Source organism: Rhinolophus hipposideros (assembly GCF_964194185.1).
Source record: "Rhinolophus hipposideros genome assembly, chromosome: 5".
Lineage (NCBI taxonomy): Eukaryota > Metazoa > Chordata > Mammalia > Chiroptera > Rhinolophidae > Rhinolophus > Rhinolophus hipposideros.
Window position 1 is genome coordinate 38,700,291 of NC_138051.1, and position 17,483 is coordinate 38,717,773.

General features: G+C 38.3%; 1 protein-coding gene across 13 annotated transcripts in view; it reads left to right on the forward strand.

Annotated features, from left to right (window-relative positions):
* Window positions 1–17,483, forward strand: part of MGA (MAX dimerization protein MGA) — a 129,069-nt gene that overhangs the window by 94,219 nt on the left and 17,367 nt on the right. For 5 of the 13 annotated variants that reach the window (XM_081049209.1, XM_081049203.1, XM_081049214.1 and 2 more), the window contains exons 10-16: window positions 1,817–2,043; window positions 3,360–3,533; window positions 4,626–4,698; window positions 6,536–7,053; window positions 9,288–9,582; window positions 10,984–11,610; window positions 17,032–17,322. In XM_081049209.1, the coding sequence (XP_080905335.1) occupies window positions 1,817–2,043; window positions 3,360–3,533; window positions 4,626–4,698; window positions 6,536–7,053; window positions 9,288–9,582; window positions 10,984–11,610; window positions 17,032–17,322 (2,205 nt within the window). Of the gene's footprint in view, window positions 1–1,816; window positions 2,044–3,359; window positions 3,534–4,625; window positions 4,699–6,535; window positions 7,054–9,287; window positions 9,583–10,983; window positions 11,611–17,031; window positions 17,323–17,483 lie in introns of those variants that run through there. The other 8 variants (XM_081049211.1, XM_081049212.1, XM_081049215.1 and 5 more) reach the window with 6 other exon arrangements.

Sequence of the window (17,483 nt, forward strand, 5' to 3'; positions counted from 1 at the left end):
AAAAGATAAAAAGGGAGTTTTAATACAATTCTTAGCTTATGGAAGCTTAAAAAAAATCTTTAAAAATGATTGAGAGACCTCTTTGCCCTGAAGGCACTTTTATTTTTGTAATAGAATATGTATATGAAATAATTAGCAACACTAGACGGTAAAGTTTTTACCAAATGAGTGGTAGAACCTCTGTAAATACCTCCTTTATTGTGAGGGCATCCCTGATTACCCTTTTTAAAATTGCTCCCCCTTAAAATAGTACTCATACATACTAACTACATACTAATTTCCCTTCTCTTCTGCTTTGCTTTTACTCGTATGCACTTAACCACAATCCAGCATACTCTCTAATTTTTTTGTTTATTACCTGTCTTACTCTCTTTCTCCCAACTTAAATGTAAGCTCCATGAAGGCAGGGATTTTTGCCAGTTTTATTCATTAGTAGATCTTCATAGTAAACATTCAAATATTTATACATAAATGAATATGAGGGTCTTAGAAGCCTTTGTGAATTATGTGATCAACGAGCTAAGCTAGATTGTAAATGTTGGATAACAGAGACTGCTAGCTAGCCAAGTAATTGGGTCAGTCACTTTCTAGCTCTGAAGATTTTTTCTCCCCATTTTAATATTTAAACCTTTATTCAACATTTAGTGGTTATGCTCCGAATGATGTTAGCTATAGGAGCCCTTTAAACAAAGTCGTTCTTTTCTAGTGGGGTGTTAATATTCAGAGCAAATAAACTTCTTATGAAATCAGGTAGCAGTTTGGATTCTCCTTTGTTATGAAAGATTATTTGAATTAAGTGTGAATGCTGCTTAGTTACATTTTATATGACTTTTGGCAAAGATTTTGGATCTTTTGACTTAGAATCATCTATATCCTCTCTGAGGACTGACCATTAAAATGCAAAATACAGTGTTCACTTCTCTGTACCTGTCTTCTATGGATGGTTAGTTTGGTTAAAGAATAAAGTCAGAAGCTTCTTAACTTAGATCCATTTAATTTGGTTAAAGAATAAAGTCAGAAGCCTCTTAGAGCCTCCATTTAATTTGGTTAAGTAATCAATGAATGTTTTCCTTTGTATAGAACTGCTTGATAGTATGATTTTATCTTATTTGGGTTTCACTGCTTTTCAGTTGATGTATTTTTGCTCCTATGCTGAGTTCAGGCTATCGTATAACAGCTCAGTCTCTGAAGTCAGATTGACTGGGTTTGCTCCTTGATTCTGCCTCTTTCTGTTAGATTATTCTGATTCTCAGCTTCTATAAAATAGCACTGATTTGTCAAGGAGTATTGTGGCAGTCAAATGAGTTAAAACATATTAAGTGCTTAGAATAGTTACGTAGTAAGGTTCAACAAATATTTGTTGTAAAATTAAATAGTATAGAATGGTTATCTTTCCAGGATAACAGAGAAAAACCTTTTCTGACTGTGCTAAATATAATAGCATCTCCTGTTAACTCCTTATTCCTTACCCTGCTGTATTTTTCTATGAGGCACTTATTATTTGATATTATGTTTATTAGTTTGTTTTCTCCTACTGGATTATAAACTCTGTGAGAGCAAGGATTTTGTTTTATTCATGGCTGTGTTCAGTCTAGAGCCTGAAACAGTATCTGATTTATAATAGATATTCAACAAATATTTGGTTAATAGATGAATATATTAAGATGCATGAGAGCAACTAAAGGTTTTTTAGGGGTATCTGATTGTTTCAATGAATCACTGTTTTTTTAATGAGGGAGCATATTTTGTATTGACAGTACCTCAGTGAACTTTTGTTGCCAAAAGAACCTAAAATCTTATCCTTCTTTTTGTTAAGCTATATGTGAAACAGAGCCTGAACAGCCTGTTCGGCATTATCCATTATGGGTGAAAGTAGAAGGTGAAGTAGATCCAGAGCCAGTTTATATCCCAACGCCTTCTGTCATCGAGCCTACGAAACCATTGTTGTTGCCTCAACCAGAAGTTTTACCTACTACTGTGAAGGGCAAACTATTCACTGGAATTAAACCTGCACGAGCATATACTCCCAAACCCAATCCTGTGGTAAGTCTGGAGTTTTATCTGTCTTCTATCACAAGTTGCAAAAATCATTTGTAAAGATGATGGTTTTCACCCAGATTTTTGGTTTACATTCTGTGAATCATTTTGCTTTCAGGTAATAAGCCACCTCCTTTCTTATTTAATCAGTTTAGATGCTAACACTTAAAAAATGTCATAAAAATAGAGGCGAATAGTAGTAATTCTTAAATGTAGCCAGACTTTTTTTCAGGAAGATCATATAAAGATTGGCTTTTTAAAAAAAACATGACTTGCAAAACTCTGTTAAAGATACTCTTATTCCTGTAGTGTAGTATATTGAGTAATTGAGGTGTAGTATATATTAGTAGAAAACCATTAAGAAAAGGCTTTAAAAATAATTGTCATCTTCTTAAAGCAAATTTCTTTACGTACTGGGGGTGCCAAAAAAATATATACCAATGGACACTTTGGTCAACGTTGCTCAAGCAGTACTTGGCCATAATCAGAAGTGTCTGGACGCTGATGGTAACCACTTTGAGCACCTCTTGTAATTGCAGAAGTCAAACCTGACTTGTATTCATCTTTTCTTATCAGTATATATTGAGTATTACAACTTTAATAGAGTTTTCCTTTCTTAAAATGTGTATACATTTTTTGGCACCCTCTATATAATAATAATAGTAAAGTTCAAAGCTTAAAAATAACAGTTGATATGACTATGTGAAGACTGATAGGTAAAAAAGCTGATAAACAGTCCTGATTATTAAATCCATTTCAATCCTCCCAGTCAATTAAATTGAAGAAAGGTCCACAATGCTATTCATTGTGATCTCTGTACCAGTGCTGATCCAAAACTTTTACCAGTCTGTGGTGAAATAAGTACATATAGAAAATAATCGTAAATATTTAGAAAATTTTACAGCAAGTTAATAGTCTTTTTATATCTATGAAATCTAATACTAAAAAGCTTGGGCTTGTATTTCACATGTGTTTTATTTTTCTAGTAATTTAGTTTGTATTCTTCTAGTAATTACTTTTGTATTTTACAAAAGTATTAGTCGGTGTTAGACTAGTAACTAAGAAATGTGTCCTTTACCACAGATCATTTGACAAGCACTGCTCTGGTGGGTTCTGAAATTCCTTGATAGAGAACCCGAGACTTTCTGACTTCCCCAACATTTAGCACATAGGAACTGTATTTGTACTATTTAATTTTTAAGTTTACAATTAAAAATTTCGAGTGATGTAATAGAAAGAAAACTTAAACATCCTTTTACTTTTGGAGTCCAGGAGACTTTTCTCCCCAATGTATGGAATGTTTTGTTGTGTGAAACTTACAGATTCGGGAAGAGGACAAAGATCCAGTCTACTTGTACTTTGAAAGTATGATGACTTGTGCCCGAGTTCGAGTATATGAACGAAAAAAAGAACAGAGACAGCCATCACCATCCCCATCCCCATCATTTCAGCATCAGGGCTCATGTCATTCTAGTCCTGAGAACTGTAGTGCCAAGGTGAATAACTTATTGCATAATTTCTCTTTTTAACTTTTAGTTCCCTGTTGCTGGTGTTAGATTTGCATTATTATCAGAATAGTTCAGAGTAATTCTTACGGGTCAGAGAAGGCTTACTTGATGTGTATTTCAATTTATCTGTTTCTCTGCCTACCAATTTTTTGTTTGTTTGTTAGTTAGGGGAATGGCAGGCTAAGGGGTGTCTGGGTTAGGAAACGGATATTACGGGATTTGGGTTTGGGGGACTATCGGGTTGTGGGGGCAGCAGGATTAGGGGGTGTAGAGGTTAGGGGAGTGTTGGGGTTATGGGGGCCGTCGGATAAGAGGACTTCAGTATTACAGGGCATTGGGATTACGGGGCATCGGGGTATATGGGTCAGGGACGTTGGGTCGGGGGCAGCGGTTGATATCCAGAGGACAAGCGACTTCCTGTGTAGACATAGCAGGTGGGCCTGTGGGGCAGTGTGCGCGCCCTGTATGGGTTGGGGTAGCTGCTGGCCACTCCTCCCCACAGGGCCGTATCCCGAGTTCCCCACCTGGTGGGGTGAGGAGTGGCGGGAGGGCTCTGGGCAGCGACTCATCCGGACAGCGTGTTCCGGTCACCGTGCCCCGATGTCCAGTCTGCGACACCTCTGCACACCAATTCTAGAGAACTGTCCCCATTATTCTTTTTAATGGTAATTTTTAAAGGTTTAAACATTTCTGGTTTTAATTAAGTCATTTAACTATAGTTACTAGGATTTATATCTTTGTATGTAGGTGAATTTTCTAAATAACTGAAGTTTATTTCAGCTGGGTTAATATTTATTAAACATCAAATATTTTTTCATCTTTACTATAAAGTACAATGTAAATTCTTTTCTTGGTGACTCGGTCACTATTAAGTACATTACAGAACAAGACTACTTATTTTTGCCACGGGCTGTATAATATGATAGTAATGCAGCTGTGCATATAGATACAAAGCTGTTGTCCTTTTAACCTTTCTACTGTTTTCAGGCTTCTTTGAGAGATTTAATGCTTATGTCCTAGTCTCTGTTGATATTAAATATGCGTTGAATTGAAGTATTTCTGTGTCATTCCCTTCTTCAGGAGCCCAATTTGGAACAGCAGCCCTTGAAACCAATTACCTGTGACCTGGAGGACGATTCTGATAAATCACAAGGTCAGCATGAAAGTGAGATCTTACGATTTGATAGTAAATACATAGGTGTGGATTATAATAAAAACGGGGGAACCAGAACTACCACTCCAGAATATGTCCACCTACCCTGTTAGCGTCTCTTAAAAATAGAGCCAGCAGATAAATTTTTTTCCTGTTATTTGGTCTATCACTCCTGTTCTGAGAAATAAAATTTATTCGTTGATATAGTATGTTGTTGTAAGAGCCATTTATGATGAGGTCAGTGATTTTCTTTTTTAAACCTTTTTTTTTTTTTTTTAAGATTTTATTGGGGAAGGGGAATGGGACTTTATTGTGGAACAGTGTGTACTTCCAGGACTTTTTTCCAAGTCAAGTTGTTGTCCTTTCAATCTTAGTTGTGGAGGGTGCCGTTCAGCTTCAAGTTGTTGTCCTTTCAGTCTTAGTTGTGGAGGGCGCAGCTCAGCTCCAGGTCCAGTTGCCCTTGCTAGTTACAGGGGGCACAGCCCACCGTCCTTTCGGGGAGTCGAACCGGCACCCTTGTGGTTGAGAGGACGTGCTCCAACCAACTGAGCCATCCGGGAGCTCAGCGGCAGCTCAGCTCAAGGTGCTGTGTTCAATTTTAGTTGCAGGGGGCACTACCCACCATCCCACCATCCCTTGTGGGATTTGAGGAATTGAACTGGCAACCTTGTGGTTGAGAGCCCACTGGCCCATGTGGGAATTGAACCGGCAGCTTTCGGAGTTAGGAGCATGGAGCTCCAACCGCCTGAGCCACCGGGCCGGCCCTTAAACCTCTTTTCAAACCTCAGTAACATTGACATCATTAAATATTGAAATTTTCCCTCAGGTTCTCAATAGCTATTGCTATTAGAGAAGTACAGATGGAGAAAGGAAGGAAAATTGCTCATTTATGTAACAGGCTACTGCCAGATCTTTGATGAGTAGTAGTGTCTAGGGAGTTACCTCTGTTTTTGGTTTTGCTTCCTAAGACTTTAGACACTTAAGCAGCAGTGCTTCCCAACTTTGTTTTTCTTTTTGTTGATGGCATGGTATATACAAACAGGGAAAATGTTTCCATAAGCACACTGGGGCAAGTGAAGGAGGCAGCTGGGCTGGAAGGATCCTGCCATAGCGCGCATGACCTCCCTGAAGGCTGAGGGGATCTCTGTCCTGATGTACCTGTAACTGGAACACTTTTGTTGGGAGACTCTGCTGTAGCAAACTAAGTGCCCAGTGAAATATACATCTAGGTAACATGTTGCCATGAACATAAAATGTGGTGAGTTGAGTAATTTTCATATAATGTAGAAGTGAAGCAGTCATATCTAGAGGTACAAAAGTAATTTAGAAGTATTAGCAGTAGAAACTAGAGGTAGAGTGCACTTAAAAAACTACACAGAGAACACTCTCTTGCTGTTCTTTAGGATTGACTCTACTTACTACATGTTGTAAAACATCTTGCAAGTATCTGCATTGCATGTATGGATAGCAGAGCACTAAACACCAAATAAGCTTAACTTTCATTATAGGTCATGCTTTGTTTGCAAGATAACACTTTCTCATGTAATAGTTACGGCTTTTTAGAGCAGTCTGAATTGGGGCTCCCTTTTTATTCAAGAGCCTAGTCAGCAGGATAGTGAAGACTATTGTAGTCTGATTCTCTAGAATCTTTCTTTTTCCTGGAAAACTCCCAGATTATGAGTGTTAAATTACTACTGAAAGGGCATGGGAATGAGACACAAGGCAACTGTTGAATTTCTATATCCCTGGCACTTTTCTGAGAACTCAGGGAAAGTAAGTCTTTTCAAAGTTTAGTACAAAATGCTGTGATGCGGAATATCTTTGAATTCTTTATCAGAAAAGAGCTGGAAGTCTTCCTGCAATGAAGGGGAATCCTCTTCTACCTCCTATGTGCATCAGAGGTCACCTGGTGGTCCCACCAAACTGATAGAAATCATCTCAGACTGCAACTGGGAGGAGGATCGGAACAAGATTTTGAGCATCTTATCCCAGCACATCAATAGCAACATGCCACAGTCACTTAAGGTGGGCAGCTTCATCATTGAGTTGGCTTCTCAGCGAAAGAGCCGGGGTGAGAAGAACCCCCCTGTTTATTCTTCTCGTGTGAAAATCTCTATGCCATCATGTCAAGATCAAGATGATATGGCTGAGAAATCTGGATCAGAGACTCCTGATGGTCCATTATCCCCTGGGAAAATGGATGATATCTCTCCTGTGCAGACAGATGCGCTGGATTCAGTAAGGGAGAGATTACATGGAGGCAAAGGTCTGCCCTTTTATGCAGGGCTTTCTCCTGCAGGGAAGCTTGTGGCCTATAAACGTAAACCCAGTTCAAGCACATCTGGGCTTATCCAGGTGAGAATTATCTTTAATCTGGATGTAGCACCTTTTTGCATTTAGGTAACATCTTGATTTTTCAGAGCCCTTTGTGGGCCTTATGTCATTTATCTTCACATTTCTTGGGAACTGGGTGACAAAATCATCTTTTTGTAATAGGCCTAGGTTAGATGCATGCCTGGAACGAGTTTTGGCACATTTATAAAAAATGTAGAGCCCTTTATTCTTAATAATTTTCTTCCTAGTGTTCCCAGAAAGTTACTCCTCTTAAACTTTATTATCTGGGCTCTAGTGATACTTTGACAACGAAGCAAGGATAGTAAGGGATCCAGTTTAGTTCTTGGGATTATTAGCAGATAGCTTTCAAAACAAAACAGGGTGAAATTGATTTTTAAAATAGGTAGTATATGTTTGGAAACTTGGAGAAAAATTTAGTAGGGTATTATTTAAATATGTAAAAAAAATTTTTTAAATGAGCCACAATTTACTTTTTTCTTTTATCTGATTCATAGAGGAGTTTTGCCAGTATAATTGTTGTAGGACAAATATCTCTATCCTTATTGTTTAGTAATTCAGGCAGGTTATATTAGTAAAATTACCCTGGCATGTAGAAAATCCTTTGAAAGAGAAGTTCTGAATTAAAATGTAATCATAATCAAAAAAGTTTTCTCCTCTTGCTCAGTGACATTAAATGCACTTTTATATCAGAGTAGCAAATATGGGGAAGTATCTAACATTGTTACGGTTATTTGACTTTATTAGCTTGACCACTGCCCTGGGCTAAGGACTGTCCTAATAATAATATGGCTGATCTCTTTAATTAAAAACTTCTTATTGCAGTTTATTCCTGGTGGTCCTATGTAACTGCTTCTGTTGGCATTTCTTAAACTCTTTAATGATGAGGAGAACAGTGTTTTCTCCTTATTTGTTGATTGATACTTTGAGAGCAGAGGCTTACCTGAAATCATTTCTAGAAAGACTAGACTCCCTAAAATACAGGCATAGAATTTTGTTCTCGTCCCCTGTCTTGGACTCAGAAAGCCACCATAAAATGCGAACTTGCATTAGCAGTCAGGCCACTGTAAGCTTTGGGGAAGCTGCCGAGTGGTCTTCAGTCCAAGTCCCAAAGGAGCAGTAGGGACCTGAACTACTGTAAAGTTTACTTTAGGATGGAAAGATCATGTTTATACCAAACCGAGGCAAAGATATTCCTGATCTATTTGGTAATAATCACAATTTGATTTAAGTAGCAAAAACTAGTTATGTTTTGTGTCTATGGAGAGAGAGTGGCTTGCTGTAGCTGTTCTCCTTACCAGTTCCCTATTAACTTAAAGAGAAGGAGTTTCTCAACCTCAGTCTACCCCTACTTCCCTCTTTAAATGATGTAAAGGAGGGACAGAAAAGAATATCTGCTCTAGCCATCCAGCAATATAACTTAGAAAACATGGGTAAGAAACTCGGGAGGTTTGTTTTGTTTGTTTTTTCTTCGAAAAACAAAACAAACAAAATACTGTCCTGCTCCCGGAGATGGGCAGTCCATCAACTCAGGCAGTAGAGAAGAACCTTTACTTCATTCATTGTTTTACTTTCTTCTGACAATTTAGTATTTCTAAAATTACAGTGAGTTTCTACTAGCAGTTAATCTTGAGCCCAAGTTTTATTCAAGAGATGAAAACAATGTCTTCAAAGTTAAGTTTTTAGAAAACCGAAAACTGAGGTGATTTTGTGACTTAGGCTATTGTAACAATGACTTTTGCATAACTTAAAGTACACTCACCATGTATTTCCCAAATGTGAAGTATGCTTGCAAACACCCTTGTGAGAGGCCTTCAGTATGCTCCTCTGGTCTTGTCAGAGAGATTCTGTGGAACATAGTTACTCATTTTTTGCTGATGATTGTTAATAATGTAACCAGAATTGCTTATTGACAAGTAAAACAATTGGATGATTCCTGAGATTTAACTGTATCTTTCACGTATCTAGGATGCAGATATGATGAGTTTCTAAGGTTCTGTTTCTAAATTATTAAAATGAAGGATGAGATTAGTTCAGACTATCAGGTGACAGAATTTTTTTTTCGCACCTCCTAGATACCTTCTCATTATGCCAAATGGGAGAAGTCCATTTCTTTTTCCCTTTAAATCTAAAAAAATAGACTTTTAAAACCTTGTAACAATGAAACCCTTGTCAAGGGAGATGAGTTAGCGAGAGAATTTTATCTTTACAGAATTTCTCTTTGCCACTTGTTTCAGGTTAATGGTAAGAGTTACCCGCAGGCTAAGTTGCTATTGGGACAGATGGGGGCATTGCATCCAGCCAATAGGCTAGCTGCTTATATCACAGGCAGGTTGCGACCCTCAGTCCTGGACCTCTCAACCCTCAGTACTGTCATCTCCAAGGTAGCATCCAATGCCAAGGTGGCTGCATCCAGGAAACCACGTACCCTGTTGCCTTCAACACCCACTTCCAAAACGGCATCCTCCGGCACTACAGCAAATCACCCTGGGAAGAATCTGAAGGCGTTTGTTCCAGCAAAAAGACCAATTGGTAAGTTGGACTATACATATGTTTTGGAAAGGCCTGTTACTTGGTGTCGGGCCAGTGGATACAGTGTGGAAGTTGTAAATGTTGGAGAAATAAAGAATTTGGCATTATTCTTACTCTCGATGTACATCTGGCTTGAATTTTTTCTTTTACTTTTTGGTAACTCTTCTGATGACCTACAATGCTAGATGACTTGAACTCTAGTTAGTTTTACAGTTATTTCCCAGACTTTTAGACTTTTATTAATGTAGATAAAGACTTAGGTTTTTCAACTATGTTTTTAAAAACATAAGACATATTTTTAAATTCTTTTCCTAATTTTGTTTTTCTCCTAACAGGACGGGTATTTTGGGTAGAAATCACATGTCTGTATGTTCCTTGAATTTATGAAAGCAAGGAGCTAGCAAAATCAAAGTGGACTGAGTTAATACAGGCTTAAAGTATAGAAGGCTCTTGTACAACATAATTTTGAAACATTGCTTTATTCACCCCTGTTCTGTGAATGAAAACTTCTTTTACTTAACATTTCAATACTAGAGTCTATAATAAATTACCTTCTTGAAAGCATTTGTGTTTTAGCGTTGAGTATATGCAGTTGGTTTATTGAATTCCTCTGTGTTATTTCACATCTATTTAGGAATGTTAAGTAAAAGTGTCAGTTTTACTGTATTTTTTTCCTCTAATAGGAAATTGAAGTCTCTGGCTGAATGCTGGAGTTGTGTGAAGATGGAGGATAGGCATTGTATGTGTTAAAAAGAACTCATTTTACCTCTTTTTAAAAAGTAGATATATCTGGTGATTTTAGAAATAAAGTTTTTTTTGTTTGTTTGTTTTCGTGGAAAGAAAAGCAGGTTTATTCAAAATGCCAGCATTCTGTGAGGATAAGATGGTGGACTCCTGTCCAAAATCCGTCCCCCCCAAAATAAGCAGTCTTATTCTGCCCTCTCCTGAAAAATGTCTTCATACGTTTTAGAAATACGTAAAACTTAACTGTCCCATAAGAGGACAGCAATAAAGAGATGGAGGTGCTGGGGCAGAAAGGAAGTGGCAGAAACAAGTTTCAAAATTAGAGTTGGGGGGAAAAATATCTCCTTACTTTCTTTACCTGTTTTAGTGCGCTGCTGTATTGTCTTTTTAGTGTAACTGGCTATATTGTGTAGCCAAAGATTTTTAGTAGGAGCACCCAATTTTAATCCCTTTCTTGTTAGAATTATAAAGAGGTTTGGTTTGGGTTGAGGGAAGTGTTTGATTTCTGTGGATGGAAATTGGCACTTACATAATGCAGGTAGGTAGTACCTGTAAAAATTGACCCAGTGGTGCACATGATAAATGTTGATAAACACAATCACTTAGAGGATAAAATATGAGAACTGAAGATTTTGACCTGCAAATTTTTATTTGCAGCGGCTCGACCCTCTCCTGGTGGTGTGTTCACACAGTTTGTGATGAGTAAAGTTGGAGCCCTGCAGCAGAAGATACCTGGAGTTAGCACACCCCAACCCCTCACAGGGCCACAGAAGTTCAGTATCAGACCTTCTCCAGTAATGGTCGTCACACCTGTGGTTTCTTCTGAGGCAGTTCAGGTGTGCAGCCCTGTGACTGCTGCTGTCACTACTACCACCCCTCAAGTATTTTTAGAGAATGTTACTGCTGTGACACCTATGACTGCTCTTTCTGACGTGGGAACTAAAGAAACTACTTGTCCTTCTGGTGCCACCACTGCAGGGGTTGTTGAGGTCTCTGAAACTAATGCCAGCGCCCCTGTAACACCTACCCAGTCCACAGCCACTGTGAACCTTATCAAAACGACTGGCATAACTACCCCCGTGGCTTCAGTGGCTTTTCCTAAGTCTTTGGTAGCATCTCCTCCAACCATAACTCTTCCTGTTGCTTCCACTGCCTCCACCTCCATAGTCGTGGTGACCACAGCTGCGTCTTCCTCCATGGTGACCACACCAACTTCATCTCTTGGCTCTGTTCCCATTATCCTCTCAGGAATTGATGGGAGTCCACCAGTGAGCCAGAGACCAGGTAAGGCCTAGATGTTATGAGCTGGTTTCCTCTACAGTGTTTATATAACCTTGTGGTTGTGATAGGATGATACGCGTAGATAGGGTAGCAGTGTAGGTGTTTCTGCTATGAGATGGTACACGTATTCCTGAAAACCTTTGCATTCTGCAAAATTGAACAATAAAAATAGTAGAGCTCATGGTTAATACAGGATTAGGACAAATCACCAAAAATCTATGCAACCTTGTAAGCAAAGGCACTAATAAAAACCATAGCTGGGACCTTGGAGATAAATTGAACAGCCTTGACAGATGGTTTTAGTGGGGCTGGAGATTTCCTCAGGTTATTAAAAATACTCAAAAACATTAGAATGGAAATGATGCCTGAAGGGTACTGAAATCATGCCTATGGGAGTGGAGCTCTGAGCCAGTAAAGCAGCCGTTAAGGTGGGCACAGGAGGAAGGGCAACCTGCTGTGTGCTGAGAGCTAGGGGTACACCTCTGTGGAGGCAACCCAAATGTAGGGGCTCCCTTTTTTGGGGGTGGAGTGGGCTGGTGCTTCTTTTTAATTTAAAAAGAAAAAGAGATCACAAGGCTTCTGCCTATGTGGCAGCCAAGATGAAGGCTTTCTCTTTCTACTTGCTGAAGATTGCAGTTCTAGGTCCCCTTGCCTAGAAAAAAATCATTTGTGAATCAGCCCAACTCCCATATACTACTGATGTTATTCAATTTAATTACTATATGCAAACTGATTGAAATAGAAATAAGGAGGCATATTTCTTTGCTTAGGACTCTAATGTATTACATGTTTATCGATTTTTTAGTTAAAATTTTTCTCGTTGGCTTAGGTTAAGTGAATTTGAAATAGGAATATCTTACACTTTTGTAATTTTTATATCCTTATTCAACCAGCTAAAGTAAGTAGTTTTCTTAGTGTACTCAAAGAGGAATTGTTGTAGAAAAGAGTGAGATTTAAGGGTAAATAGCCGACAGCAATTCTGTCTTGGTTATTGATATTTTTACTACTAAATATTTTTGTCTTTAGTGACATGGGCCAAGACCCTGTTGATGTTTTAGGTAAGAGATGATTTGGGAGTTAGTTCATAAATTGAAGTTCTGTTGAAAGGCAAAGTGAATCACAGTATTAAATGTGTTGTCTTCTGCTTCTCCCCCCTAAATAAACATATAAAAAAGGCTAGTTTAACATACCATTTTGGAAGTGAGATCGTTGTTGATGAAACTGCTTTGACTTCCTATTGAATCTCAAGGTTCATATCTGGTCATGTTTTAACTGGTTATGTTTTCTAAACCATATGGATTCTAACCTTTATATTTTTAATTCTATCATGAAACTGTAAAATCATTTAGCTTTTTTTAGTTTATTGTTTCTCAGATTTCAGTCACTCAGAATATACATTCATGTAATTTGCTCTCGTTCCCATTTTACTGTATTAATGTTTTTATTTAATCAGCTCATTTGTTTACTTGAGTGTATTTTTAAAAGGAGCAATCTTGCTGTAATTGGAAAACAACATCACTTGCAAAAATAGAGGTTAACTCCATAAATAAATACACTGCAAACAATAGTAAAAAATAATGTATTCTAGCTAGCTACTATAATGTAGTGATCTTAGCATATGGCTTGCTCTCTCCGTTAATGAAAAAAGCTAGAAAATGCTGGCATAATATTAAAGACATAATATCAAAGTCTGGTACTTCTGTATATAATCAAAAGATTAAAATTGAAAAGGGAATTACTTGGCTGACAATGTGATATGGTTTATTCTGTATCTATATACTACCTAAAACCTAGTACCTTCTATAATACCACTTGAGGCTAGGCTAATCTTAACGGATTTTCTTATCTGCTCTTTTATAAATGGAGCTGACTGAGATAATTGCTACTTCTGAGGAAGTGGTGTAATTTTGTTCGAGGTTCATAAAAGAGGGTCTCAACTCAGGCACCTAGATATCTGTGACTGTTTCATTTGACTTCCCTTCTTTTTCTCTTCCTCCTCCCACGTTTCAATAAATAATGCCAATTTAACATGTGTGTTAAAGGCTGCTTTCATTCTCTGAATTGGAGAAATTTAATTTTGAATCACTCTAAAACTTAATTTAAATAGAAATGTTCCGGAAATTAATGCTTTAACATGTTCTTAATTCACATAAAATAGATGAATGTTTTTTTTTTTGTTTAAATTGCACACTGTTTTTCATGAACAGTTTGGTCTTTGTGTTTTATTTCATTTTCAAGAGAAGTCCTGGATTTTCTGTATATAATTTGTCATGTAAATATTGAGTATGACTTTCTTTTAGAAATTTGGTATGTTTTGTGGGCAGAGTGTCTGTGTGGATAACACATGTTAAGCTAAAATCTTTGTTTTGTTTGGTTTGTTGATTTCCTGTTTAGTGATAAACTAATGAAAAGATTTATTAATGATGTTAAATAAGTTTACTAAACTTGAATGGTAATACTAGATCAGTTTCATTTATGCTTCGTATCGTTATTCCTACCTTTTTATCCCCATGGCCAGAAATCTATCTGTAGATTACTCATATTATTTTTTCCCATGTCTTTAGTATTTCTAAATATCTCTTCCAAAGATTAAAGTGCATCTTTAGGTACTATTAATGGTTTGAAATCTCTTTTAATTCACATCTTCATTAAATTTTTGCTTTTTCTGTTTATTCTAAAACTATCTTTCACCTCTTCCTGACCGGGCTTTATTTCCCTGCTACTTTGAGGTCTTTTAATTTCATTCCATTTTGGGGGGTATGTATTTTTTCCCTATGAAAAATAATTTCTACGAATCTTTGTGCTTATTTGTCAATGAATTTTGAAACCCAAGACGTTTTTTATACCTCATAATTTTTAGTCTGACTTTATCTTATTTGAATATAACCTGTGAAACTAAATCGTAAGTCTAGTTAAGTGTTAGCAGACTGAATTTTAAATTTTATCATGAACCATCTCTAGTTTTAATGAGAATCCAGATTTAGAGGCCTGCCCGTGTTTTTCATTAGGCAGAAGCATTGTCCTTTTAAATGTACCTCTTGACAATTGTGCTTTCTTTTTATTTATTTTTAATTTTAATTTTTTATTAGTTTCAGGTGTACAAAGCAACGTAATAGTTAGACATTTAAACCTCTTATATCCCACCCCCAAGCTACTACTCCGACGTCTTGTATAGCTATTACAATACCATCGATTGTCTTCCCTATGTTGTACTCCACATCCCGTGACTATATATACCTATATATTTAGTTGACATTCAGTATTATTCTACTTCAGCTCGTCAGGTGTATATCACATTGGTCAGGCATCTACACAGTCTTTGACGTGATCCCCCTGATAAGTCCACTGCCCATCTGGCACCTTACATGATCTTTACAACATTGTTGATTATATTCCTCATACTGTTGTTGATTATATTCCCCATATTATCAATTTGTATTTCGTAATGCCTTCAACTTTTTCACCCTGTCCCCCAACACCCCTCCCATCTATCACCCTAAGATCTAGTAGCCATCTGACACCATACATAGTTATTATAATATTGCTGACTATATTCCTTATGCTATACCCTGCATCTCCATGACTACTGTATATCAACCAACTTGCACTTCTTAATCTCTTCCCCTTGCACCCACCCTTAATCCTCCTCCCATCTTAAAGAAGTCCCTCTAAGAGTCCTTGTAATACTGGTTTGGTGGTGATGAACTCCTTTTTTTTTGTCTTGTCTGAGAAACTTTATATGTTCTTCAGTTCTAAATGACAGCCTTGCTGGGTAGAGCAATCTTGGTTGTATGTCGTTGCTTTTCATCACTTGGAATATTTCCTTTTTTCCTGCCACTCCCTTCTGCAAAAACTTCTGCAAAGTTTCTGTTGAGACATCAGCTGACAGTCTTATGGGGGCTCCCTTGTAGGTAACTAACTGCTTTTCTCTTGCCGTGTGTAAGATTCTTCCTTTGTATTTAACCTTTGGCATTTTAATCATTATATGTCTTGATGTTGGCCTCTATAGGTTTATCTTGTTTGGGACTCTTTGTGCTTCCTGGACTTGCACATAAAAGTACATTTCCTTCACCAGGTACCCCTATAATGCGAATGTTGGTATGCTTGATATTGTCCTGGAAGCCTCTTAAACTCTCCTCAATTTTTGGGGTTCTGTTTTCTTTTTGCTGTTCTGGTTGCTGTTCTGCCACCTGGTCTTCTACATTGCTGGTTGGATGCTCTGCTTCATCCAATCTACTGTTGATTCCCTGTAATATATTCTTCATAATATATTCTTCATTTCCATTATTGTATCCTTTATTTCTGACTCATTCTTTTTGATGGTTTCCATCTCCCATTTTTATGCCTCCTGTCTCTGTTGAAGTTCTCCCTGAGATCATTGAGCGTTCTTATAACCAGTGTTTGGAATTCTGTGTCTGATAGATTGCTTATCTCCATTTTGCTTAGTTCTTTTTCTGGAGCTTTGTTCTGTTCTTTTATATGGAACATGTTTCCTTGTCTCCCCATTTAGGCTGCCTCCCTGTGTTTGTTTCTGTGTGTTAGGTAGGGCTGCTATGTCTCCTGGTCTTAGTAGAGTGGCCTTATGTAGTAGGCGTGCATGGGGTTCAGTGACGCAGTCTTTCTGGTCACCCGAGCCACGCGCTCCAGGTGTGTCCTTTGTGTGGGTTGTGTGTGCCCTCCTCTTGTAGTTGAGCCTTGGTTGATAATTGCACATCAATGTGAGGGACTGACCCTTGGGCTCACTGGTTGTGAGGACTGATCTTGACTACAGTGGAAGGGTTGTGCAGAGGCTGATCCTATGGAGCAGGATCTGCCTCAACAGAACTCTGGTGTCTGCCCAATCCTCCCCTTACATGTGTCATACTTGGAGGTGGCTGGGTGATGCTCCAGCTCGTTTTAAAGCTGACCACTGCGGGCGCCAGCCCCAGGACCACCTTGGAGGGGATCTGCTGTAGGCCTACTTCAGCCACAGCCCGTGCCCCACCCAGGACAGCCGACGGGAGCCAGAGAGAAATCCGCAGATGTCTGTCGCCCGTGCAGTGCTTGGAAGCACCTAGAGAGGCCAAGCCTCAAACTTAGGCCGGCTGCCATTAGTGCCGGCTTAGGCCTGCTCAGCCAGAGGTACAGGACACGCTCAAGCCAGATGCTGCTTGTCTGGGTTTTGGGAAAGTCTGCCTTTGCTTTCTTTTCTCACCACTCTAAATGTAAGGCTCTGCAAAGTTCAGTTAATACTTAGGTTTAAGATAAATTGTTCTTAGTTTTAGGACTGTTAAGTAGTGTATCATAGAGGTACAGGATTTCACCAACTTTATAATTCAGATTAGAAGTTACTTGTAGCATGGTCTGATCCTATGTCACAATAATTTTTTCCTAAGTGTGTTAAAGGGAAATTTTGATACTATGTTTCCATTTCCTGTTTTTCAGAAAATGCCCCTCAGATTCCAGTGGCTACTTCACAGGTCCCTCCTAACCCAGTGAAACGTACTGGGCCTCGATTGTTGTTGATTCCAGTGCAGCAGGGTTCTCCTACTCTTAGACCTGTCTCAAACACACAACTTCCAGGACATCGGATGGTCTTGCAGCCTATTAGGAGCCCAAGTGGAATGAACCTGTTTAGGCACCCTAATGGGCAGATTGTCCAGCTCCTCCCTTTGCATCAGCTTCGAGGCTCTAATACCCAGCCCAACTTACAGCCTGTCATGTTTCGGAACCCAGGTATAAAACTGGAGATCTTTCTTTTGTTGAATCATTTGGCCACATGTTATATAAATATACCAGCATTGGTCTTCTTAGTCTCTTAGAATCACCTGTTCAAAAAGAAAAACATGCCTTGAAAGTCTTGATATGGGCAGTGGTGAATTAAAGTTTTCTTTTTC